At 38.4% G+C, this 26,570-nt stretch overlaps 1 protein-coding gene across 2 annotated transcripts in view; it reads left to right on the plus strand.

Moving 5' to 3' along the window:
• The first annotated feature begins 536 nt into the window (after positions 1-536).
• Positions 537-26,570, plus strand: part of SEMA3A (semaphorin 3A) — a 164,104-nt gene continuing 138,070 nt past the window's right edge. The window contains exons 1-2 of one of the 2 annotated variants that reach the window (XM_054399851.1): positions 537-558; positions 1,321-1,518. In XM_054399851.1, the coding sequence (XP_054255826.1) occupies positions 537-558; positions 1,321-1,518 (220 nt within the window). Of the gene's footprint in view, positions 559-1,320; positions 1,523-26,570 lie in introns of those variants that run through there. The other variant, XM_054399852.1, reaches the window with a different exon arrangement.

Consider the following 26,570-nt stretch of genomic DNA (forward strand, 5'->3'; position numbering starts at 1 on the left):
ATTCCAAAATGCATGTTAAATTGATATTCAGTGCAGCACAGAAAATTTAATAAACCATCACTCACTAGACGGCGGTTGTTCAGATGTGTGGGAGGGGAGAACTAAAGTTTGCTTATATGTTTGTATTTACAGCTCCTTAACATTCAGAAGACCTCTAGGGAATTCTTGTGTCCTTTTGCTTAAACAAACAAAAATAACAATGTAGTTATACTACATAAAAATGTAAGATTATAATAACCATACAGTCCTAGAAATTGGAAGGTTTGGAACATTTTTAACTTGTAAGAACACTTCAGAGAATACTCCAGTGTAATTTATAAGCCCCTCTAGACCTGTACATGTCTTGAGCTGACTGCTGAAGTGGGCTTTACTAGGAATTTCTGTTGCTGTACTGGAGTAGTGCAGGAGGTGGGGAGGGTAGAAGGGTTAGAACAACCTTCCCTAACAAGGCTTTAAAAGCTTCAGTGGTAAAGTTACGCTGATGGAAGATTTTGTTACTTGTTTTTAACCAGGAGCAACCCAAAGACGACTACATTATGGGCAGAAGATGTTATTTATGTGGGTAGCAACATTGTAGATTGTGTTTTGCTGTTGTTGTTTTTAAGAGGGACACATCTTTTAATTGGAACTGCAAAATGGGAGGAAAAAAAAACCAAACAAACAAAAAACAAAAACACCCAACAAACAACCTCAAACCCAAGAACCTGGACAATGACAACAAATAACTGGTGAAATTTATAGCTTTCCCAAGCTCTGCGGAGGTTTCTGTTCTCTAATCTCTGATGCGATGTGTTGCCCTTTTTTTTTTTTTTTTTTTTTTTTTTAAATGTGTGGTGTGACAGCCGGGGAAGAGGGGTGGGGGGTGGGTGTTGAGCTTCCTTGCGCTCCCATTGTCAGCCGCTCTCGGGAGCGTGGGGGAGAACCGGTGTCCCCCGTGCCTCCATGTGCGCCGGGAGCGCGGAGCTGCTGCTGCCGCCGCGCCGCGCCGCGCCCGCCCCTGCCGCCCGGGACCCGCCCGCCGCGCGGGGAGTGGGGCGCCGGCCAGCCTCGGCCCGGCCCCGGCCCGGCCCCGGCCCGGCCCCGGCCCCTGCCCCCGGCCCGTGCCGCCGCCCGCCGCCGCCCGCATCATGCCGCCCCCCCGCCCGCACGCCACTCGCGCCCGGGGGCTGCCTCCTTTTCCGGCCCGCGGCGTGTGCGTGAGAGGGTCTTGAAGTTGCCCCGGCGGCGGCGGCGAGGCGGGCGGCCGGAGTGACTGTCGGCGGCGCGGGGCGCGGCGGGGCGCGGAGCCCACCCCCATCACCTGTTACCTCCGCTCCCCAGGTTGCCTGAAGTTCCCCGGCGGCGCCCGGCAGGACGGGGAGCGCCGCGGCTCCGGCTCGCAGGGACCCTACAGTGGCTGCCGCAGCATGGGCTGGCTCAGGGGGATTGCCTTGCTTTCCTTGGGAGTATTACTAGCAGGAAGAGTGAACTGCCAGCACGTGAAGAATAATGTGCCAAGGCTCAAATTATCCTATAAAGGTAAGTCTGTTGTCCTCTCTTATCCCCGGTTTTCCTCAAAATCTCTCCTCGTTGCCCCGTCGTTCCCTTCTCTCCCTACTTTCCTTCCTGGTTTGCCTTATCTTCTAATGGGAAAATTGGCATCAAGAGAAATTTATGAAAAAAAAAATACTTAAAATGCCACTCCGTGCTACGGTCGGTACCACGCAGTTTAGACACAGACAAAGAAGAGTTAGTTGCATTTGCAGACAAGGACTCTGGATCGAGCTGAGGATCCGTGGAAGAGCATTTTTCAGTATTGTGCTATTTCATCGGACTTTAAAACGATGAGACGTGTTTGGCCACCCAGCTAATCTCTCCCGTGCTGGGCATGTAGCGCAGCCACAATACCAGATCTGTTTCAAACAGCGTGGATGAAAATTTACATCTATGATGAAGATTTATATTTTCCTTATTTTTAGGCATGAAGTGGTTAAATTTCAAGTCATGAATATTCAGTTTGTACAAATCTGACAATCAGATGCCTAACATAAGCAGTAGATGGTGGGTTTGCCAAGAAACTATAAACTGAAAAGAACAGATCAGTCCAGAAAAGGAGGAAAGGACTGTTATGCACTAGAAAATACTGCCTATTGGATGTGTAATGCAGTGCGATTTGTGTGAACTGGGATTGTTTTCGGTGTAGTCTGATGTATTTCATTAGAGATCACAGGGAAGGTGTAACTGAAGAAAGAGAGCTGTGAGATTACGTTTACGTTTGAAATTGTGTAATGCCACTCACACTGCAATTATCAGTAATTAACTTATGCATAATAGTGCCAGTATTAAAGGAGCACTCTTAAGTAGGCAGAGTTTTTCTTTATCGGCATAGTTCCTCTCTAAGTACCATTTCAGAGGAATTCACTAAATCTGGAGAATGTGCAACTGGGAAAGAAGTTTAAAGTGTAAGAGCTGTAAAGTATTCTTTCTGAAAGCGAGATCTATACATCAATGTGGCAGATACATCTCTCTCAGAAGAGGTGCCTTCTCTCCCAGAAGAGCTGCCTCTCCATTGAAGGTTGAGAGGAGGAGCAGCAGCTACAGTTCTGAAAGAAGGGAGGAAAAGTATCACACTGGTCCTACAGTGGAAAGAAAAGGAGAACATGTGTGTGCATGCCTGGTCGTAGATGTCAATCTCAGTTTACAGTGTAGTGTCAATACTCTTGCCAGTAGGAGTATGTTGTGCAAATTTTGTTCATCTTTCTTATGCTGCAAATGAGAGGGGGAAAAGACCTGTCTGATACAAGACAGACATCATTTTCACACTCCAGATGAAAAAATAAAAATTAAACACCTGCAAAACTTGGAGGCACTGTATGGAGTAAATGCATATGCAGGATTTTTTTAAAGAACAATATATATGCATATTTGTGTGTGTTTAAAGATATGTATGGAAAAAAACAGTTTAAGTTCAGAATCTGTTAATTTGATTTTCATAAGAAATGCCATTTGTATTTATCACAAAATTGATTACTTTGAATAATGGGGTCTTAAGGAAGCTTCTACTGTAACTACATGTCATGTCAAAAATCTCATTAAAAACCTCCTAACTGTTTCCAAACTTTTACAATCACACTGAAACTCAGATTAGTACAGAGAAGCATAAATGCTATAAAAATATCCCGTAAAGGGATTTTATGGCTAATTAATTATTGTGGGTTTTTTTTCACCCTTTTAAAGTTTATTGATGGCTCAAGTATACTACGCCTGCTCATACTGACCGAATTCACTGAAACTAATGTCAAAGGATGGCCAAATCTGACTGATAGTGGTTTTCTTTTCTTTTTTTCTTTTTTCCACACGACTGGTACGGTATCCATATCCATTTTGCTACTCTGCTGATTGGCTGTTTTCCCAGTTCTGCTCTTGCTAGAGAAAAAGGTCTCATTTTCAATTTTTAAATGCACCAGGCATCAAATTTTGGTATACAGTCAATCCTATATGATCAAAACAGGACACCGGAAGGAACATTGAAGTTGTTTATATAATTGGCAGATCATTGTAGCAAGCAGCCCTATTTCTTATCTAGTAAAGAAAGTAAATGCATAGATGATTCAAGGCAAGCTAAAGTCAGAAGACATACAGGAATTCACACTCCTGCCTTTGATTCATACATATAGTTAATCACATATTTGATTTAAAACATGCCTAACCTTAAAAATCAGATCAGAATGCTCACATGCTTAATGTTAAGTACCAGTGTAAATGCTTGGCCAGGTCAAGAGGAGGGTGTTGCCTATGCTACTGCATTGATCCTGAAGTATGAGGATATCATTATTAGTCAGGGGAAACAGCCTTATAAGCTGGGCCTTCTCCAGACAAATTTCTCTTCCAGCTCAGTATTCCATGCACAGATCAATGCTAACACCTTGTGTAGGAACAGCCTTAAGAGCTGTAGGTATTAAAAATATGTCTTTTAAGCACTGTCTGAATATGTTGCATGCTAATATGTATCTCTAGGGGTATACCTCACTGCTATATGACTATATGATACTACATGATTCAACCTCATGAAAAATGCCAGCAGTTAGGAAAAGGTACCCAGTTACTTATTCATTCTGCCTCTCAATAAAGAGTTGTTGTTGATTAAATTGTATGATACTGACGAAAAAAAAATTACACAAGGTAAAAAGAATAACCCAAGTGACTTCCCTTTTCAGTGGCTGTCACCAAGCTTTCTTTTAACATGCATGCTTGTTTTTTTGCTAAACAAAGTTTTGGAGCTAATTGTTGGTGCTTTATTTCAAAAGAAGAGCAAGAATGTACTTTAACTTCTTGTTTTTCTCAGCTAATTAGATGTCAAACATGGTTAAAAAGCTCAAACATTTAGTTTATAAGTTAGCAAAATGAGTCATGAAGGGTTAAATCCCTGCCAACCTTGATTTCCTATGGTCACTTGTTTTCAAAGGCCCAGTATTAGCTCTGCCATTTCCCAGGTTGCTGGACAGAAGTTTCAGTGAACTCCTATCCTTACTTCCTCTTAACTTCTTGTCACTCAGTCTCGCAGAAGATTAGAAGCATCCTACGGGACATGTTACGGATAGAGGAATTGTATAAAGACATATATTAAGGTCACGCCTGTGATTTGAAAGGGTTCCTTCTGCTTACGCTAAAGCAGAGTCCTGGTTATGCTGGCATATGAAAGGAAGGAAATTTGAGGAGAGTACTAGGGAAATCCTTGTCCAGGTGAAGTCTATGGTGAAACTCCTGTTTGGTAGCATCAGGATTTTGCTTCGTATGTTTTAAAGTTTCCAAAAATGTTGATCTTAGTGCATGTGTTGGAAAGGTTTTGCACAGATGATATTTATCTTCTTATTTCAGTCAAAGGGAATGAATATGATTAAAGGCCTGATCCAAAGTTCATTGAAGTCAGTAAGTTCTGGATAGTGGCCTAAATGTGGTAAAACCATCTATAAAACTGAAAGCTCATTTGAGCCCTTCAGCCTCAGAGCTCTTCTTTTTGTGCCCTTCAGAGACTTTGTGTCCTTATTGTAAAGTAACAAGAAATGTCATTATTGACATGTCAAAAGGAAAGGAGTATTTTCTGAAGGAATGTAGGGAGTTTCGTTGGGTTTTGGAGAGGAATTTTGTTGTTTGTTGGATTTTTTTAACCTTATCGGCTTCAAGATCAGCGACAGTTTTAAGCCTTTATATTATGTCACTAGGTCACAGATTTTGTTCAGGAAACTTCCACTGAGCACAGAGTTCTCAGAAAGATGATGATCAAGTTGAGTGTGCAAAGTTTAAAATAATAAATATAGTCCTAGCTCCAGATGGGTTTCTTGTATCATTTATTGTTTCCTATTTTCTTTTGCTGTCTTCTATGTGTGGAGGTAAGGGCACATAGAGATGGAACCAGCTGCAGTAACCTTAAATATAAACATATAAGCCCCAAAAAAGAGTTTCCATTAACAATTCCTTGAATTACATTTTTTTTTCCTAACAGCCCCAATGAATAAATCTTGTGAACCCTACTTTCTCAAATCCATCTGTCACATCCTATTTATCTATTGAAAATTATTAAATGCTGTAAGTATGTTTTGTAAGAGTACATGTGTGGTTCTCCTCTATTATTGTTGCTCAACTGGATACATATTACTTGAGAATAAGTAACTGGAAAAGCATTGCAGACATATTTAGCTCTATTACTCCCTGGCTCTAGTTCAAGCCATATTAAAAATAAGTGTTTTGTTTAAAGTTGCAGTAATAGTGAGAAATACTCCACCCCTGGCATGTGGTTGATTTATAATTCTATAGCATGAGTTTTTATATAGATGAAAACCTGTCCCCAGTGAAAGAAACAGCAAAACTTCTGTCCATTTCAATCTGTTCAACATGCCATGACAAGGGAGGAATGACACTGCACTGAACTACCTGTATGTACTCTAGTGTAAATATGATACTTGGTTTGTAGTTTGTTGATCCAGTCTGGTTGCAGCTGATGACCTGCCAGTGGATTTGACTGCGGGTTTTCCTTTCCATCAAATTCTGTATCTCACAATTCAATACTTTGACAAACATTGGGCATGCAGGACAAAGTGGGGGAAGAAAATGGGGAGAGAAGTATTGACAAGTGAGCTTGACTGTTCTTGAGTTGGGACCAGCATTGGAGTTTTTCTCAGATTTCAAGGCAACTGTTTAAATATACTTTTATTTAAACCATATTGCAAGAGTACTGTCTGAGGGAAAGGCCACTCTTAATGTACCTGAGAAAGAGAGAAGGGCAGCCCAGATGTAGGAAGAAGACTGTGAAGGAAGGCAAACTGGTGATGTCTGCAGTCAAGGCACAGGTTTGTAATGCTCTCAGCTTCCACCATTCTTGATGGCATTTCTGCACAGGTCTGGCATTCTCAGACCTTACCCTTCAGTCAGTGCAGGAGGCTGGGAGGCAGTTAAGATGTCAGATGCAGCCAAAGCCTCTTCAGCCTTGTTTTTACCCAAAAATGCTTCCTTCGGAGGTCTTCCAACATTGATTTACTGGGGTCTTCATGAGACCTCAGAATTGTCAAAGGGGACAGTAGGACTTCCCTGCCTGCTTTTGACATAGCCCACAAGCTGACAGGAAGGAGAACCTGGTGAAGGAACTTCTTAAGCTCTCATCTTGCCTACACAGGGAAATTTCCAGATAGCTAATTAGGGCCAAGACAGGCAGTGTAATGAGAACAAGGTGGGTGAAAACCTAACCTAACATTTTAATTTTGTGTTTCCAATTGCCCATTTAATTCCACTGGAAAAAGTGGTTTCTGAATTATGGAACCTCCCTTCTCTGAGAAACTGGAGTTCTCTATAATTATTTGTATTGTACAATTTGCTAACAAAATTATTCATGGAAGGTTCCCTACTGACAGCAATGGAAACTATTCTTTTGCTGTGGACAAGGTGTGCAGCACTTAGTGTTTGTTACAGCATCTTTAAAACTATGACCTACTGAAGAACTTAAACTGACCTCAATGGATCTACTGATACATGGAGTCTACCTTAAAATTTGCTTCTGTGCTTGAAGTTTTTCGATCAGGACTGAAGTACCTATCTATTTGCTTAGGGTTTATTCAAGTGCTTATTTAGTCCATAAGGCTTAGCAAAACAGCATTTTAAATAAGAAACCCAGTCTTTTCAAGTTGTTGAAACATGAATGGGTTGTTTATGATAACCTCTTCTCTGTGTGCCTCTGTATGTACAGAAAGTATTTACATGGAGTTCCACATGAGAAGAAACCACCAAATGATTTGTATTTTTAACTCTTCCTTTTTGCTTGAAAGTGTTTTACAGTTTTTATTAATGCATTGCTGCACTGTGATACTTTAAATATAGTTTAGGTTTGCCTGATCACTGATTCTGCATACAGCCTTTAATGCTCTTGGCTGCTATTGGAGACATCTTTTTACTTACTTCCTGTGGCCTGTAGGCTTTTTCTCTCAGGTGTATACCTGGAACATTGCAGTGGAAGTACAAGCAATACAATGTTGCTCCAATATGTTGAACGTTTTCTTCATCAGCTGGAGTCTGACTTGACCCTTGTTCACTCTGAAGCAAAAGCACATCATCACTTGTGGCAGTGCCTAAGTGAGTGAGGAGAAAACAGATCCTTCTAAGTGGTGTCAATAGTTGTGACATTTTCCAGTTGTTTGAAAGGTAAAAAAGAGTAAAATTGTCTTCAGGCTCCCACACGTTTATTTTTTAGCAAATGTGTGGGGTGGTCTCCGGCAGCTCTATGTCAAAATTTTAAATGGAAGTTCTGTAGTTTGTCCTGGTGCTCTTGTTAATTAAGGTTACATGTGGAAGTTGCTGCTGGTGTTGTGCTGGTGCTGGTGGGCGATTCAGCAAATTCCTTCCCTGGCAGGATTAAAGCTCCCTTCAGGAATGTCTGCAAGTTCACGGTCCTCCCACATGCAGTCTTCATATAGGTTAGCTGCTCTCTTCCAGTAACAGCTGTGGATAGTGAGAATAACTGTGATGATAGTACATTTACTTGACTTTTCCTGGTGTGTGTGTGTTTTTTTTTTTTCCTTTCCAAGAGGATAGTGCCCCAGTGTAGGAGAGAGAAAAGGATGGCTACAGCTGTTGAGAGCATCAGAAATCTTGAGGGGGCTGTAGCCTTTCTGCTGCACCACAGGAGGTTCTCTGTGGTGTCTTTCTCTTTTCTTTGACTGACATAGTCAGCCACATTAGGCCTTTTTCACTGTCAATGGAAGTATCTTCAGAGAGCTAATCTTGGGTTAGGCAGGCTGAATGAGACTTTAAGGGTGCTCTTTTCTGTGACTGTAAAAGGAATTAAGCTCCTTGTTCATTCATTTAGTTTCTTTCTGGGAAGGTGTGAAAAGAAGGCACCAATTAAATGCTATGGAAGAATTTAGGCTGTATTCCGAACAAAGCATCCTAATTTAAGAAACTGTCTCTGCTTAAATGAGTATTTAAAGTTGTGCAAAAATCCAACTGATTAAACTTACGTTCTCTCTTCAGTGTTTGTGATCTTGAGGTTACCTGAGACTATATTTGCATCAAACGTTGTTAGAGTAAGAAATATACACTATCACTACATTCTTCAAAACAGTTACCTAACTTATATCTCACATTTCACACGTCTCTCTCCTCCTTAATAACCTCATCCCAAATCCAGTGACACATACTGGAAGTAACTGTCTGGGGCAGCAGAGCTTTACTAATTTAATAGTTTAATCATTTGGAGCTTTCAATAAACTTTCCTCTGACCAGCTCTGTTACTTTCTGAATATTTCTATGCTTTAAAAGAAAAATGTATTCAAGATGCAATTTCATATTGCATAGTTTGCAAATAAAAATAAATATGCATATGTACAACTCAGAGGACAGGTGCTTTGACCTTGATTTTCCTCTTTTTAGTGGAACTATCTCAATAATGAGAGCAGGATGAACCCAAATTTAGGTTAATTTCTAAAAAAAATATAGGTAGACTTGCAGTTTGAAGAATATTTTCTCACTTTGGGGATTACAAGTTCCCCATAAGATAGATACATCTACAGCAATCACTGAAATGTGTGAGTGCTAGTCTACTTGTGTCACATCTAGTTTTCATCCTCTATTGTTTTGATAGCCAAACACAGTAAAGTTTTAAGTTTTTGCCATTCTTCTAATGTTTTAAAGTTGACATTTGTTGGGCAGCCTACTTATCTCACAAGATGGATGTTGCAGAAACTTTAGAAATGAGAAGCCAAACACAATTCTCATCTCATATAAATATTTTTGTGCAAAGTTGGATTTTGCCGGGAACAATCTGAGGAATGAAGTAGTTACTTGCTTTCATCTAACATGTGGAAGGAAGAAAAAAGAAAGCTCTCCTTTAGTCTCCACTCTAATGAAGCAAAGCTCATGTTGGTTCTGACGCCCCTCTTGGCTCCTTTTGAAATTCCTGCCTTGTGTGAGAAAAGGACACAAAAAAGCTCTGTGAGATAATTTAAAGGATTTGGAGCTGCCTTCCAAGGGGGAGGGGTTGGTGGCCTTTTCTAGAGGCAACAGAGGAAAAATACAGCTCGAAAGAGCTGCAGTCAGTGCAGGGTACAGCTTTCATCACCTGCTGATGGTCCTTTGCTAGATATGGATCTTATGCCTGGCCAAGGCATAGAATGCAGTCTCCAATGAGTCTTGTACAAGGTTTCCATTCTGGTAGGGCCTTGTGGTAAATCCTAGTTCCTGTCAAGTGATAGGAGGGACAGCATAAATAATGTCTGGGGATCTGAGAGAGAAAACTTCTAGATTTTTTTTTTTCTCATATTCCCCTTCTCTTACAGCAGATGAATGTCTATATCAAAATTTCTTGCTTTGGTGGGCCTTGCTGACAACAATATAAATGCATTCCTGAGCTAACTGAAAATTGCATGGTTAGGAAAATGGCTTTATTTCTAAATTGCTACTCTTCCAAGCTGTGTCAGAGTCCATCCACCAAGACCAATTGTATATTCAGATGTACAGGAGGATATAGTAGCATTTTCAAAGATCTCTAGTTGGCATTTCTCTGAAATGTCCTATAGGTGTTTGCAGGATGTTGTCTCTGCAGTTATTAGTACAGTAACCCTGTGCCCATTGTCCTGTTCTAATATGTATCCTTAGTCATTTGTACTCCAGCTATAAAAACTGACCTCCAGCAAACAGACAAGCAAGCTTTCATCTCAAGTGAAAGATCCAGTAATTTGTTAAATTCCTTATAGCTCTTTTTAAAGGGGTGTTAGAAAAATGCTGAAATTTTTTATTTTCTCTGCAGCCTGGTGTATTGAGATAAGCTTAACATACATTTTTAATTCTACTTTTTCAGATTTTGTTTCCCATCTGTGATAGAACTGTAATCTGCTGGGTATTCAATTTCCTTCTCTGGCATCCTTTTACAATTTGGTGTCTTTCATCATTCTTTTAAACACCAATGGAACTCACATTCCTTACTAGACTGCAGTCATGCAACTTAGGAAAGTTATTTTTATCCTCACCTACAAATGAGGGTTGGAGGTTAACAGAAACCCAGAACCACAACCAATGATATAGAGAAAGTCTATACTGTAATGGGAATCAAAGAAAGTACCATAAATGTGAAATCCTATTAATTCTTTGTCTCTTCTGTGTCAGCTTTGTCACCTGTAAAGTGTTATTAAGTGATCTGATGAAGAAAGGCTCAAGGTCGGAGACTTGCTATGCTTAGTTAGAGCTGTATCCTTCTCTAAGAATAATCCCAATAATGTATATATTCTAAGTTCAGTTAAAACTTATTTTCGATCAACTTAAAAAAGCCTTACAGGTACTTCAAAGTGATTGTAGTAATTATACTCACAGCTGTGACATGAAACACATGCCTCTTACCTAATTTAATTCAATTTAGATATTCCAGAGGGTTCTATACAGGAACTGTTCACAATGGTTTTTGGAGTACCTGCCTGCTTTTCACACTTAATACACTGTGAAAGTGACAACAGGTGACTCTGGAGAAGAAGACCCTTTGTGTGTAGTCTTTGCAGTACTGTCTACCAAAGGTATGCAAGTGCTTGCTAGATTGACCTGTTTCTCAGAGTTTAAGTTAGTCCTGTCTATATTTTAAAATTAAGAGCAAGATAAAAAATGTAATTTTTTCTTATGCTTATCAGCCAAAAGAAAAACTTCTCTCTGGGCACTTCCTTCCCTTTCCACCCAGTCTGCACACACCCTACGAGGACACTGGTGTTTCATACTCCCCTGCCTCTACATGTTTTCCTTCCTAACACATTTTGGACACAGACCTTCTATTTCTTCCTGCACACAGCACTTCCCATACCCAAAATGTTTCCTTGGCTTCTCCAGGATGAGGGCAGCCCATCTTAGCCAATTGGGGAAATATTCAGTAATCAGTTCAGTCAGTTATAAATTGCCTATCATTTGTGACTCAGTCACCAGAGCACTGTTGCTTGACAACTCTAGTTCAAACCTAATAATGAGGATTAACAGCTATAATAAATTCAGAAGTGGAATTCTGCATCTCTGTACGATCTGTGTCCTCGTTCCTGAAATAAATAAGAAAGTATCCATTCCCTTCATTAGCTTGGTCTATGTGAAAATAAAAGTGGTTGCTCATGTATTCCATGTACCTTCAATGCAGCGCTTAAATATGCCTTTCACTGAATTCACTTAAGGAATTTTATTTTATTTTTTTTTCTTTTAAACTTCCTCATGCCACTTGCATGATGTCATTATTGTTTTGAATAACAATCTTTTTCCAAAATAAAGTATTGGCTTTCATCTCATTAATTAAGAAGCACAGAACAAACAAAAGATTTTGTATGATTTTGGTGTACCTTTGTATTTCAAGCAGAAGTTAGTAGTTTGACTTGTTAGACTATGATCTCTACTTGACCATGTGCTACATAATTTTCTGACATGTTTGCTGTTGCTAGAAGAGCTAAGTCCAGAGTTTGAGGATGGCAAACAAACCAACAGAGACCAACACAAAAGGTTCTGTTTATTCGAGCAAAGAAACATTTTCATTTTGTCTTCAAAGAGAGCAGTGTCAAGTCTTATGTGTATTCTTATTATTATATTAGAAATTTTAAGCTATTATCAATTATTCTGGAGTAAATTGAGTGTAACTTAATTAAATGGCTGTGACTGCAGTGGTGCATGTTTAGATCACTGATACTGCTAAACTGACATTGCGCCAAAGGGACTGAATAACAAAACTCCTAGTATTTTAACACCATTTCCATAGCTGACACCATAAACAGCTTTTTTTTTTTTTTTTTTTTTTTTTTTTTTTTTTTTTTAGGTAATTTCTCATAACTGCCACTCTCTTAAAAACTATCAGCATGTAGGAATAGGACAAACATTGAATTTGTTTCACTGTAGGTTGACCTCCATTACTATGCATAGAAACTATTTTACCTCATGCCAAACATGTGGAAGTAATCAGTGTATGTAAATGACATGACAAGAGGTGAAATACAGCTTTTTTAGACTAGGAAATGTGCACTTGTTTCTGGTTGTAAGACACTGAAACCACACCAGAAAAGTAGACTTTAGATCTAAAGTTTTCATTTAAAATAGCAACTGATGAGTGGGTACAATAGTGATGATTTTTGATAATCGTCATGAAAGCACAAAACTGTCCTGCTTGAACCGCTCACTCAGATCTCTTGGACACCAGGGTTTAAGAGGGAATTGCTTGCATGTGCAGTGCCAGATTGTGAACCTGTTCTATGTAGAGGTGAATTGCTCTGGGACCCACTTAAAAGTGAGTACATCCTATGGACAAGTGCTCAGTAATACAAGTCGAGTTTCTTCAAATGTGGGGTTTAACGGGCAGGGCCAACTTACGTTTACTTACGTTTCTGCTATTAATTTTCCTTCCCAATGTCATGGTGTGTCATTGTGTGATGATTTGAACCTACTCTAAAAATCATGGGTCTTGAGGGGCTGAGTTAATTTGTTGGGTTCTGAGTGACCAAAGGAGGAAAAAGAGATGGTTTAAGTCAGCTCTGCCTTTCAAATAGTTTGTAAAACTGCTGTCTTCCAGTTCTTCTCTAAGACAGCTTATATTATGACCATAATGCATCACTGTGCTCTCAAAAAATTCCATTCCAAGAAAACTAGATTTTGGTTTATATTTTATCTTATTTTGGTTTAATTTATTATTTTTTTGTATTCAGTATTGCAAAAAAAGGTCACTGTCAGACTTTTCATTCTGAGCTGAAAAATGAACAGATCATTTGGGTTCATAAATGTGTGGAGAAGCTGTCAAAGCTCCTATTTGCATGTGAATGGTCAGCTGAGGTAGGAAGGGAGATATGTAAATAATTCTGTAGCTAGCTCCTGGCAAATATCATTGCATTTCAAAGCGCTGTGAAAAACAGCACCATAAAACTTTAACCTACTCGCAGGTATGGAAACTCCCATGCCTTAAATAGATCTGCTGTAATGATGACCACTCAGGGAATCTTAAAAAGCAGTATCAGGTCTCCCACTCCTATACATTTTCTACTTTTAATATTTCAAAAAAAGAGAATTTCTTTCCCTACTGAAAAAAATAAAGGAAGAAAAAAGGAGGAAAAATAATGCATGAGATGTAAGCAGCAAGCAGATGCAGACCTTCGCTGAAAGTCTGTCAGGCAAGTGTGATAGGAATGGACGCAATGTAAAGGATTTGAGTATTGTTCTGAATTATGTCAGTATCTGGCCCAGGAGGCACCCAAAATAATCATTAGTTTAATATTGAAAACTGCTCAGCGTTTCTGTATTGTGCCTTGCTGTTGTAGTTCAGTACATCTTCAGTTGGGTAGAATGAGTGAATGTTTTAGTGTAAAACTTAGTATGTTCTTGAAGATACAATTCTTCATGCGTGCGAAAAGGGGAAAAAGTGAAAGTTAGCAATAGGAAAATGATGAACACAGAGTAAAATATACATCACGATAAGCTCTGAGCCAGACAATTTTCTACATGTTTTGTTGTACCTCATGTCTGCTTAGATAGAATTGTCATGTGTATATATGGAGAGAGAACTAAGTCATGTATGCCTGAAACAGCTCCAAACCCCGTAGTTAGGCAGGCATAAGGACTAGAAAATCTTTCCAAAGGAGGTAAGATGGGACTGTTCCTGTAGTTTACCAATATAATTTCCCTTGGTATTGTTTTGTGGTTTTTATCTACTTACCTTGCAATACCATGATGTATTCCATTTAAGCTCTATAACTCAGTAAATAGTTTTTGTTACCACTGTGCTCATTTACACAACACATTTTCTTTCTCAAAAAGCTTCTGCACTCTAATTTGATTCCATTACACTGGGCTGAAAGAACTCATGGAGACAATGTTAAAGGCAGTTTAACTGAATTTTTGAAGAGCAGTTATTCAAAGGCTCTGGGATTTGCTCAATCACACTAATATTCCTGTAATGAAATGTGATTTATCTTGGTATTGACCAGTAGATTTAAAATGAAAACAAAACAAAGGAAAACAACCCTGATCTTACAAACTCCTACTCATTAATAGTCCCATTGATTTCAATGTATATGGCACTCATGGCATGAAGCGCCCTTTTTGAAGGATGTAGTTCTTTCTCTTCACTTATGAGTCCATCAAACCCAAGCAATTATAACAATTACTTGAAACTTTTGAACTCTACCCAGTTAATGGGAAGAAGGGAGGCAAAACCTGTCAAAATATATTTTTCTGTTCCCAGAAGAAAGCTTTTATTCAGTAGCAGTCCTTCTGGATCTTGCTTATCCCATGGCTCCACTGTGTTCTTTCACAAGAGAAGTACTCATTCCCTGGTTGGGCTTTATTGCATCCTCATACTCAGTAGGATACAACATCAACTGAATTCACTGTGAAAGACCTTCACTCAGTCTGGTTGATCTTTGAGTCTTTTAAAATGTTTGTATCAGTATAAAATCTGTATCAATATAAAAGGTTGAATACCCAAGCAAGTCGAAAATGAGTTTTTGAGCAAAGGAATATCCAAAGGAATACCATATCTTATCCAAGTCCTCTCCCATTTTCCCTGTTAATGGGTCTTTCAATTAAAACCTTCTGTGCAGTCTTCCATTGGTGTGAATGTAACAGAGCACATCTTAGTCACAAACCAGCCTTAAAGCGATTGCACTGAATCAAGTGCAGTAACTTTAGATAAGTAATACTGCAATGTTGGAATAGAACAGTTGTTCTATTTCAATAACTGCTCCTGTATCCATTAAAAAGGGTACTGCATTGTGGAAACTTATCCCTTACTGGAGCATTACTTATTTACTGCAGCTATGGCTCCAGGCACTTTGAATAAAAGTTGCTACTGCCTGCTTCTCACATGAGTTCATTGCGGGGCGGGGGGAAGCAGGAGATATCCCCACAGCAGGAGATTCAAGAGCTGCTTTCCTGCCACTCGAAATTGCTCTAGCAGGAGAGTAAGGAATCCCTGCTCCTTTTCAAACATCAGTCTGACAAAGTGGGACAGTGAACATGGGGCCACGTGCTCCCTCACCCCAGACGTCTTGTCAATGGGCTCTCAGTGCTCTTTGCAAAACAAGAGGAATCTCAAATTGCAGACACTCAGAGGTAGCCACTTGTGCAGACACTTCTTTTATCCTAAAATTTATTGTGGCCTATGTCAGGTGTTAAGAAAATGCAGAGTCTCAAATGCAGTAGAAGGCAATAAAATTTTTCATAGTTTATGATAGGTATACATTTAAAGAAGGAAGCAGAAAGAATGTTTTCTATTAAAAATAGAGGTGAAAACCATTTCTGGCATAAAATCCAATAGGAAACACATTTGCACAACTTCTGATTTCTGGAACAGTTGGCTGTGAAGCCCTTCAATAGGTTGTAAGGGGCATCAATGCGATAAATTGGATCTGTTACTTTATGTTAGCAGTCAGAAAAGAGCCTGCAGAGTAAGTCATTGAGTAAAAAAGTCTATGATGTGTCGGAACAGAGACGTCCTACCACGTCTGTTGTGCTGGACAGGGATGATGTTAAAAGGTAGAAATTGCATTATATGTTAACATACATACAACAGATTAATGCATAAAAAAGGCCACTTTAGGAAAGTGTGAGGCTGTTCAAGTGTGTTAAGAACACACAGACATCAGACATCTATACAAAATTGCCAACCAATGGCAGGTTATATGGAGCTGTAAATGCAACATGGGGATTTTCTTTCCCTGCTTTATCCTGCTAACACCAAAAGCTCTTGCCCATCTGATTATTCTTCTAAAGGGAATTTTTTGTGTATAGTTAGTTCAGCCTATCCCTCTGTGAAGCTAAGATGAGGGAATAAACTTCCCAAACTGTCTGAATTCTGAAAGTATCCGTAGGTGCATGCATGCATTTACCTACATAATGTGTACAAACATGAAGCTATTTACACACCCTTACTTGGACCAGATCCATAAACAGTGAAAAATTACACCACACCCTGCTATGAGTTATTTTTAGCTGTTCCTCAGTGTAAATGTCTAACTCAAAATTAAACTTCAAAATAATGAATGATGTGTTTTGTGTTTCAGTGGGTATAAACGTTTGCATTTTTTAGTGGATGATTTAAGCATGAGAGATCTTGCATTCCTAAATCTGTTACAGAATGTGGGTGGTAGGTGGATCTTTTCTCCTTTGCTCATACCAGGAAGCAAAGAATGAATGAATATTTGTCATGTTTCATCAAGACAGTGTTAACATTAATTGAAGATACATATGTACATTGTAGAAAGAATGATAGTTTGCTTACAGTAAAAAAATCTGAAAATGGGGACATTGGCTTTTAGTATTTTAGAGGGTGTTTACAGTATTGGTATGGAAGCTACTCAAACATGAGGCTTCTGCAGTAGTCTGTTAATTAGGCCAGATATGGAGGAGATCAAATGCTATTAAAAACAACAAAGCAAAACAAACAAACAAACAAGACCACTGGCATTTAAAAGCTGAAACCAGACTAAACTGAAAATTCCCCACCCCCCCAAAAAAACCCCAGTCTAGTACAATTTTCTTCAGTTTTGACATAAGAGCTATCAGGAACTATGTATTCTGTTCTCATGTTCTGAATCATCTGTGGACATCAGTAGTAACTGCATTAGGCTGACTCTTGGTCTGACAGGATATCTTTGTTCTTATGTTCCCATCTCCAAGATTAGCCTGGAAATTTCACCATCAGTGTCAGGATCTGTTCTCAGTCCTGCCCCAGAAAGAAGATAATCCCCACATACACCTGCCAAGAAATTGTTATAAGAAAGATAGAAGAAATAAAGAAGAGGAAATAATAAGAAAAAAATAAAGGGTTGGGGGTTTTAGCAGTGTCCTTGTGTCTTAAACTGGAAATGGAATGAAATTTTATCCTTAATTGCATTTTTTCTAAAAAGTACAAAACATAACCCCCAACAACAACAAAAAACCCAAGCAGAGCTATTTGTAATAAAAACATTACTCATACTAGTATCATAGCCCTGGCTTTGCATTTATTGGCATAAATGCGAACTTATAAAGCTGTGTGGATGTTTGCCATATGCAAATCCATCCATCCATAAATCAGCGTACAGACTGGAGGCTGCACAGCTGAAGTGACTGTAATGGTAAATGAAACCTTTCGCCACCAGGTCAAATGTAGTTCAGCATATCTGGTAAATGAAAAAGCACTGTCATACAGGAACTGGCATGTCTGAAACAAGTGACTGACCAGTTCACACTGTTCCCCTTCAACCAAGTTAGAGCTGAGCTGTGATGGCAGAGCACTGAAAGAATCTGGCTGATGACCATTCTCTCGAAGTCATGTATAAAAGGAGAATTTGCCTTATGAGACTGTCTGGTAGTGTATTACAAGGATGAGGCAGGCGTTTTCCATCAAAATGAATTGTCAATGAAAAAGGAAGTTTCCATTTAATCAAAATTTTCCACCAGTTCTATCCAATTGAAAACATTATTTTGGATCGTTGTGCTGATCTGAGGCCCACATTAATGTGTTCATCAGACATTAACCTCTGTGTGTGCAGCATAACAGGAAGGTTTGAGAGAGCTTTGTGTGGTTTTACTGCTTTCTTCCCCTTTCTTTCCTGCACAGGACCATAACTCCCTGAAAGAGCCCCAGTAATCGGCATAAGGCTTATATGATAGCAGGATAGCATGAAACGTATAGCCCAGTCTAAAATACTGACCAATAGATCTGAATCAAGGATGAGGCACCTTTATTCTTTGTATAAGTTGCAGTTCAGTGCCAGAGGATGTCATGTAGGACAGGACACACTCAAAAGCATTTCCAGGCTTCTTGATTTGTGGATATGATTTGGCCATGGCTGGGCTGTGGACTATATGCACTTTTTTTTCCATTAAAGCCTAAGAAAGCTAGTAACAAAAATAGATAAAAAGATAATAAAATTAATTCCTGGATTTTATATTTTCCTCACTTTTCGCTCTGTGAAAAGTTACACATTTTGACTCTTTGTCTTAATTGTAAAACAGATGTTGGAGTATTGAAATTTCCCTTGAGGAAAAAAAAATTCCTTGATTTTTCTCAGCTTTACTTATTCCTGCTTTGCAACTGTGTTGTCCTAGAAAAACAGTTTCATAAAGCTCCTATGTGAGTTGTGAAGCTCCAAACCATCTTGACATGTGCATCTATGTGTTAATGTCAAAACATAGTATTCAACATTTATTGCAGCAAAAACATCACAATTCTTTTAATTGATTTAATAAATTACGTCTTCAAAAATAGTATTGTTATTCATTATAGTTTCCTTAACAGAACTTTTTCACTCCTTTTAAAGAATAAAGCTTTTAAGACATTGATAAGTCAAAATATGTGTTTGCATTCATGATTCAAGAATGTTAATAGTGTCAGGAAGATTGATCTTGTGGCTAAAACTCTGAATTGGTAGATGATCTTCAATTCCAGGATCTCATACAAATTTTCTATGTGACATCAGGTATCTCTGTGCCTCAGCTTCCAGTCTGCAATGTTTTTTTGTTCAGTTGTTCTGTTTTCCATTGGCATTGCATGTTTTTTGAAGGCAAGGACTATGTTTTTACACAATGAGATTCTATCTGTAATATTTAGAACAAGCAGTACTACTGATAAATAGCAGAGGCATTTAGTTCAAGGCTCAAACAGCTGAGTACCAATTAAAAAAAAAAAAAACACCAACTTACACTTGCTTTCTGGTAAGAAAACAAATTATAATAATAATCACAGAGTCACAGAACGTTAGCGGGTGGAAGGGACCTTGAAAGATTATCTAGTCCAACCCGCCTGCTGGAGCAGGGCACATCCAGGCAGGTTTTGAATGTCTCCAGAGATGGAGACTCCACAACATATCTGGGCAGTCTGTTCCAGTGTTTGTCACCTTCACAGTGAAATAGTTTTTCGTTATGTTCATGTGTAACCATCTGTGGTCCAGTTTGCACCCACTGTCCCTGGTCCTGTCGTTGGACATCACTGAGAAGAGCGTGGCTCCATCCTTCTGACACTTGCCCTTCAGATCTTTATAAACACTACTGAGGTCACCCCTTCTCCAAGCTCTTCTCCAAGAGCTCCCTCATCCTTCCCTAACAGCAACAAGGGGGAAAAAAAAATCCAACACCTAATTCCTTAACAGTATATCCAGCTTAATTTCGTAAACCTGAGAAATTCAGTCATTTGAAAGATATCTTTCTAACTGCATTACTTTTGCAACTGTTTTTAGATGCCTATTCTTTTTAGAGGGAGGGAAAAATGGTTGAAAAGGTCATTGATTATTTCCTTTTGATCTTAAAGAGTCTTTAAGTGATTATTCCACCACATATAAAATTCAAAAGTTGACAGTTTTTGTTTTCAAAGTTTCTCCTTTACATGTCGTCTTTATGTTAGGCAGTTCTCTAGATTTAAAGGCTGCAAAATTATTCAAATTTGTTACATACATTCATTTCACTGTGAAAAGACATGCTTGTTTCACATTACTGTTGAAGAGAAGAAGTTTCATTTTCATTCTGATTGGCAATGAAACTCTGCATTCTTTTTTTTTTTCTTTTGTTTTTATTCTGTGGTTTCAGGTGTAGTTTGTTATATCAGTCAACTGGAACACTATAGATTATCAAGGGACTTCCAAGTGTCACACAAGAAGAATGACTTTTTTCTAAAAGAAGCTGTGCAGTCCCCTAGACTCTGGCATGGATGAATCTGTGAGGGTTACTAGGCATAGAAAACATTTCTTAAAAGTTAATCCCATGTTGTGTTTGAATGTTAAGGAAACCATCTTTTCATTCTGAGGGATTTAACCTTTCTTGAGGAGGCAAGTTTTGGAACAATGGTCCTTATTTACAAAAGATTTCCTTTATTTTCCACAAGGAATGCAAACCCAGAGTTTCTCCTTTGCTGGAGTTACTCCTTACTCCTTCCTTGATGTAAATACACATTGGGATTGGTGATTCATTCAAATAGAGATTATTAGAGTAGTAATAAGTGACAACCTGTGTGTCATTTTGAAATAACACACATTATGGTTCACATCATGTCTTCAGAGACCCAAGCAATGTGTTACTTCACGCTGGCAAATGCTCTAAAGTTTTTGCACTTACGAATAAAATGTCCTCCACATAACTCAACTTTCAACTAAATACACAACTTGCATTGTGTAATAGCATTAGGATGTGGGTCTCACCACAGTCATGCTTAAACCTCTCTTACCTTCCTCTTGGATTGCTGTTCCCACTTCTGTGGCACTTGTTCAAAGCTTTTGGAAAGACATCAGTGGACTGTGATCAGTCCTTTAAACTGGTTGTGCCAGCTTGCTCCTCCCTTGGTCTGTATGAGGTTCTGGATGTAATTCAAGCCCACAGCATTGCTCTATGGAGGTGCAATGTGAAACCTATTAAATTCAGTATGAGTCTTCCTATTGATTTTGATGTCCTACAAACCAGGCCACAGTCCTTGGTTATAGCTGATGTTACAATACTAGTTCTCTTCGTGAGCTCAAGCCAAACAACTGGCCTTACCTGATGGGAGAGGCCAAGGTGCAGTGTTATTTGCTTGCATAGGATTTCTGACAAAATCTTTTCAAGTGATATGTCAGCAGTGGTAGGCCTTGCTGTGCAAGCTCAAAAGTGCTTTATCATACAGAAATGATGTAAGGGACAATTTTCACAGAGGTGCTTGCCACCTAAATGCAACCCTTGATTTAGTGCCTTGAAACTGATATAGTCAATATGTGTGATAGCTGAGAATTAAGAATGATAAAATCATAGAATCATAGAATTGCTCTATGAGCAATGACCTCTAAGATCATCAAGTTCAGCCGTTGATATAATACCACTATGGTCATTAAACCTCTCCCTGAAGTGCCATGTTTATATGTTTTTTGAACACCTGCAGAGGCAGTGACTCCACCACCTTATTTGGCAGCCTATTCCAAAGCCTAATCACCCTTTTGGTAAAGAGATTTTCCTAATAGCCAATCTAAACTTCCCCTGGTGTGATTTGAGACCATTTCCTCATTGTCTATTGCTTGATACTAGGAAGAATAGCAGAACAGGACCTGATGTTACACAAAGGTACTTCAGGCCTTGAAGAACTCTATTGTGTCTTTTGTTACATTACTCAGTGTTCTGCAAGTCTTCTGGGACAGATAAATGGACAATCCAGGCCTGCCAGTTCCGTCAGAGTGATAGTGAATTTGTTCTCACATAAGAAATATTCAGGACTGTGTTTTGTTGCAAAATCCAGAAAAAAAAAAACCTGAATCAAATCATCAGCACATCTTTTCCAGTTCCAGTGAAATTTACCTCCTACATAACATTTCCAATATAGAAAGGATTTCAAGAGGAAAATCTCACATGGATTAATGTTTTTTGGTTGCCAAGGCAATAGTTTGGAGACCTCTCTAGCACAAAACAGATAACATTATAAGCAGAAGTATAGTAGTACAAGGAGAAAATGTATCAACTTCAGGGAAGACAATCTTCTGGGTGTTTGCTATATCTGTAGAGATTATTTAGTTTTTATTTCATCATTTATTGTCATACTTTTGTGCTGTTTTTTGTATGGCAGTATCTCAATGAAGTGTAGATGTCCCTGGACACTGAGAAAGTGTTTTTGTGTGGAAAACCTGACAGTCCATTTAATGAACAAGCCCTAAGGTAGGCAGGGAATTGAGACATTGTAGGATAAATGTTCATGCCAAGGTCATACTTTGGCTTTTTTCCGTGATGTGAGAAAAAAGGACAGAACCACATTAGTCCTGTATTATTCCAGTTTTGAATGGGGAAAAAAAAATATTAACTGACTTTATTTTTAAGGAGTAAAAATAAGGAGCTTCAGCAGATACCGCTGCAATTGGCAGCTGAGAAAAAAGCAGTTGAGTACAAAGAAGGAAAATAAACAGTGATAATTTCTGTATTTATTTCTTTTCAGTAAATAAGATCTTAATATTTTCTTTGTATCATAAGAGAATATCAGTATAATGGGCTTTTCCAAACCAAACATGACTGGATCTAAGCAAAAGAAAGCACTTAACTGAATCATTTCAAGCCTAGCAACAGATTACAAAGGCATTTCAAAGAGGAACAAGATCTCAACCTTTCACAGTTCTGTTTCAGAGTATGTCTATACCAAATTTTCCCTTTTTATATTCTCCCTACCACCAACACAATCTAACCTGTGTTGCAAGCAGACGAGAAGTTACCATGTTTCTTTAGAACTGAACATGGCCAGTTCCTTGCCAGTTATTGCTAGGGTTTGTTTTCTGACATTTTTCCTCTACAGCTTTTTTTCCAGTTCTAAGCAAAACAAGACAAAGTGATAATTAATTTCTAGATTCTTTGAATGACTGATTTCAAATTACATTCAGTTTTATCTATACCCTTTGATATTTCTAATGCAGCTCTGAACCTCAATTTTTCAAAGGTGTCTAGTCAGCAGAAGTGTTGGATGTTTAACCCCTTTGAAAGTACTGTCTTTTAAAGGAGAGAAGCCAAATCAGAATATTACTCATTCATCCTTTAAAAGTTCCTCTCATCTCTGTCCCACACTACACATTTTTAAAATCATCTTCATGGTTCATAGATCACTTTTAATCATATCTCAAGGCATTCTTTGTACTTTCCAGTGTATACATGCAAGTATATATTCTAATATATGTATTATAGGGTAAGGTAAAAGTATTGCAAGTATGTTATATTATGTCGCCTGGATAACAGGGAGAGATAGAAGTAAATCAGGGGGAAAAAGAACAACTTTCAACTTTTACCAGAAAAATTAGCCAAACTTTTCAGATTTGGAAACATATTATGAAATCTTTTTTTCTTAGGTAGTAGTTTCTTTTGCTTAACATAGTAGGTTTCACTGTCCTGAAGAAGTAGGCCATACCAGTTTCCTGATATTTTTCACTCCACTGCTTCAGAGGGCTGCTCATCTCTTCTGCCTTGAGATTCTGTTTTCATCTCTTGTAAGAATTTTCTGTCATGTCATCTTGATTATTTACCTGTGTGATCATCTCACTGTACTTATCAGAGAGATCTGGCATGAATCTGATGGCCAACATTTTCCAACAATGGTGCATAGTACTCTGACAGAGTCTAAAAGTCATAAGAGCAAATAGATTTCAGTATCTAATTGTCAGAGATCTCAGGTATGAAATGCTTTCTAACTTTCATTAGAAGATTTTGCAAAACCTATTCAGCGCAGAGGTTTCTCGATCGTTCATGACAACGGTCACCTACTCCTCAAGTTGTAAATATGTCATACAGGCAGATGTGTGGTTTTTTCTGGCATATGATGACCCCAATGAATTTGGCACATATTTCCTTAGAATATGGGTGGCTGTTTCTATTTCCATTGTAGGTTTGGCTCAAGGTTATATTCAATCAGGAAACAGGAGTCCTGTGGCACCAGACATCCATGTGTCACAACTGCATAACCCAAATGACACTTACTTAATCACGCTTCTTAGAGGAGCTTCACCATGTGGATAACTATTATGCATTTGTGGCTATTTGCCTGTTTGCTGGACAAACAAGATGAGTATGAAGGTCACATGAGTATGAAGGAAGGGAATACAGGCAGGGCAACCAGAAGAAACCTGCATTTTACAGAGGTCTGGGAAAGCAGTTAGATACAGGATCCACTGAAGCTACTGTTCAGATCCTGAATATGCAGTGAACAGCATATTTTCTTGCTTGGGTGATGGAAAATGACTTTACATGTTAGTCTGTCATGCTTGGTAGAAAACATATACAGGTATTCTACATTTAGTAAGGCAAAGCTTACTGTTCTCCACAATTGCAAAACTCCCAAGAAATGTATGGCATTATCCCCACTCTATTTGGTGCATCCACAAAATGTGCTCAAAGATCAATTCTGAGCATGCTAAGATGCCTAATGCAGTTGTCAGTGTGCTTTTGCAATACAAATTGTTCAAGAATAAGGAGCTCTGTCTACTATAAGGCTCAAGTATAGAGAAAATATTCTGCTCTGTCCTAGGATGCCTGTCTCCAGACAGAATATGGAAATTATTCTAGTTACACAGACAGCATCTATTAGTGCGGTTTGATGAAGCAAGTGTTGACTAAATGGTTAGGGCTAGTAGTACCTATTGACTGACGTTGATCATTCAATTGACCATTCCTGTGAGCTATGAGGAAATATAGCAAGAAGCAGAGAATAGGGAACTGGTGCTCTGTAACTAGAGACACAGGCCTAAAAGGTTCCTTGAAATGAGACTATAGATTCTCCAAATGGGTCTTAAAATAAAACCCAAAACCAAAACAAAACCCCACCAAAACCAAAAACAAACAAAACCCCCAAAACAAACAGTGAAACTGGATAGTGTAACACCTTGGAAACATGAGCCCATACTTGAAAAATCTATAAAAATCTACAATAAAATGAATTCAAACACTGAAGTAAATTTCTTTGCCATATTTCTATTAAAAGCAAGTGCAAAAGGAGTGTGTTGGCTTGACAATGTGAGTTTTCCATAGAGTCTAAAGCTGTAGTATCACATAAATTGAGTGCAAGGATTCAGATGATTTTACAGTAAGAGGAGCGTAAGCTCCAGACATGATGTGTACCTTCAAAACCAAATTAAACTTGTTCATGCTCCTAAATGGGGGTAGTACTACCAAGTCATCTTTAAACCATGTCTGGCAGCTAAAGGATGAAAAATATTGATATTATTAATAATGGAAGATAGCTGTGGACACTAAAGGGGATTTATCTCTAGTAACTTAGGACAAAGCCATAATTCTCTTGAGGCAATTACACTGATATTAGACGTCTGCTTACCACATAGTGTTGTGGCTTGGGGGAACATTAATTTACAGAAAGATGAGAGCACTGTAAGGCAAAATAATCTTCATAATGTAAAAAATAAACCTCTCCACCATATTTGATAATGGGCCTGTGATCTAAAGGTTAAGTCATATTAAACAAGCAGAGTGTTATCACTACAGAGGCAAACTGAGAATTTCTGAAAAGTTATGCTATCTCTACTGAAATGAAGAGAACTGCAGTCACTTTAGCAGGACCAAGTTAGACTTTGTAATTTTGCTTCTGAACATAGGGTCAACTTGCACAGCAGTTTTTTGCCACTCATGTCAACACTTTTTTTTTTCCTTTTCTTTTTTTCTTCCTTAAATGCATTGAACTTTAACAGTAACAATTTATTACTCTTTACAGATATAAACAAAGCAAGATCTTTAGAGGAGAGAGAGTACTTTTCATTAAAACTGGAAGAGTTGTAAAATGTAGTCAGGGCTTTGGCCATACACACACATTTCTTCAAATCTGCAATTAGGAGTAAAGACTTTTGAGAAGGAAATATATACATTTTTTTGTTTGATTAATTTTACAATACTATACATTTTACAGCATTACTAGAAGCTCTGACTTATGGTTAAACATAGTGAATTTCATGTACATTGCCTTGGATTCTGTTTTGAATCCATATTGAAGTTTATGTTGAAAATAAAACATCTAATAACTAGAAAATAAACCAAAATAATCAGATATGAACTTCAACAGTATGAGCATCCTACACTGAGTGTAAGTACTCGTTTAAAGAGATTTCTGTTCATCATTCTTTATAATTCAGTGTGATATTGTATTCCATCACCAGCAGCTTAATTTATTTCTTTCACCATCTGTTCTTTCTTTTTTTTTTTCTTCCATGCCAAATCGATAGCGCTCAATGGGCAAAATGAAGCTATTCTGTAATTCAGCTAAACTGGTTTTATGCTGTTGTTGTTCAGACTATATTGACCTATTTTTTACAATGGTTTTGTTTAGCTAGCCAATCCTTTTGTTTTCTAAACCTGTAAAAATTTGAAATAGTAAATACTGTATGTGAGCTGTCAGTGGCAACACTGTTGTAGCTGTTACTTTATGAGACATATATCAAGCCAGTTGTTTTCTAATTATTGGCAACAGCTAAAGCCTAATAATCAGTATGAGTACCATTGCCACAGCTCTATCCAGCTCATCCCTTGTACAGAGCAGGCTGAACCACTTGCACAAACACAAGCCAGCAGTCAAAGCACTTTCTATGCCAAGCCATATTAATCTAGTGATATCTCCAAATGTCCTTGTGTGTTCCCTGAACCACCAA

Source organism: Indicator indicator, chromosome 3 (genome assembly GCF_027791375.1).
Source record: "Indicator indicator isolate 239-I01 chromosome 3, UM_Iind_1.1, whole genome shotgun sequence".
In the NCBI taxonomy this organism is placed as follows: Eukaryota; Metazoa; Chordata; class Aves; order Piciformes; family Indicatoridae; genus Indicator; species Indicator indicator.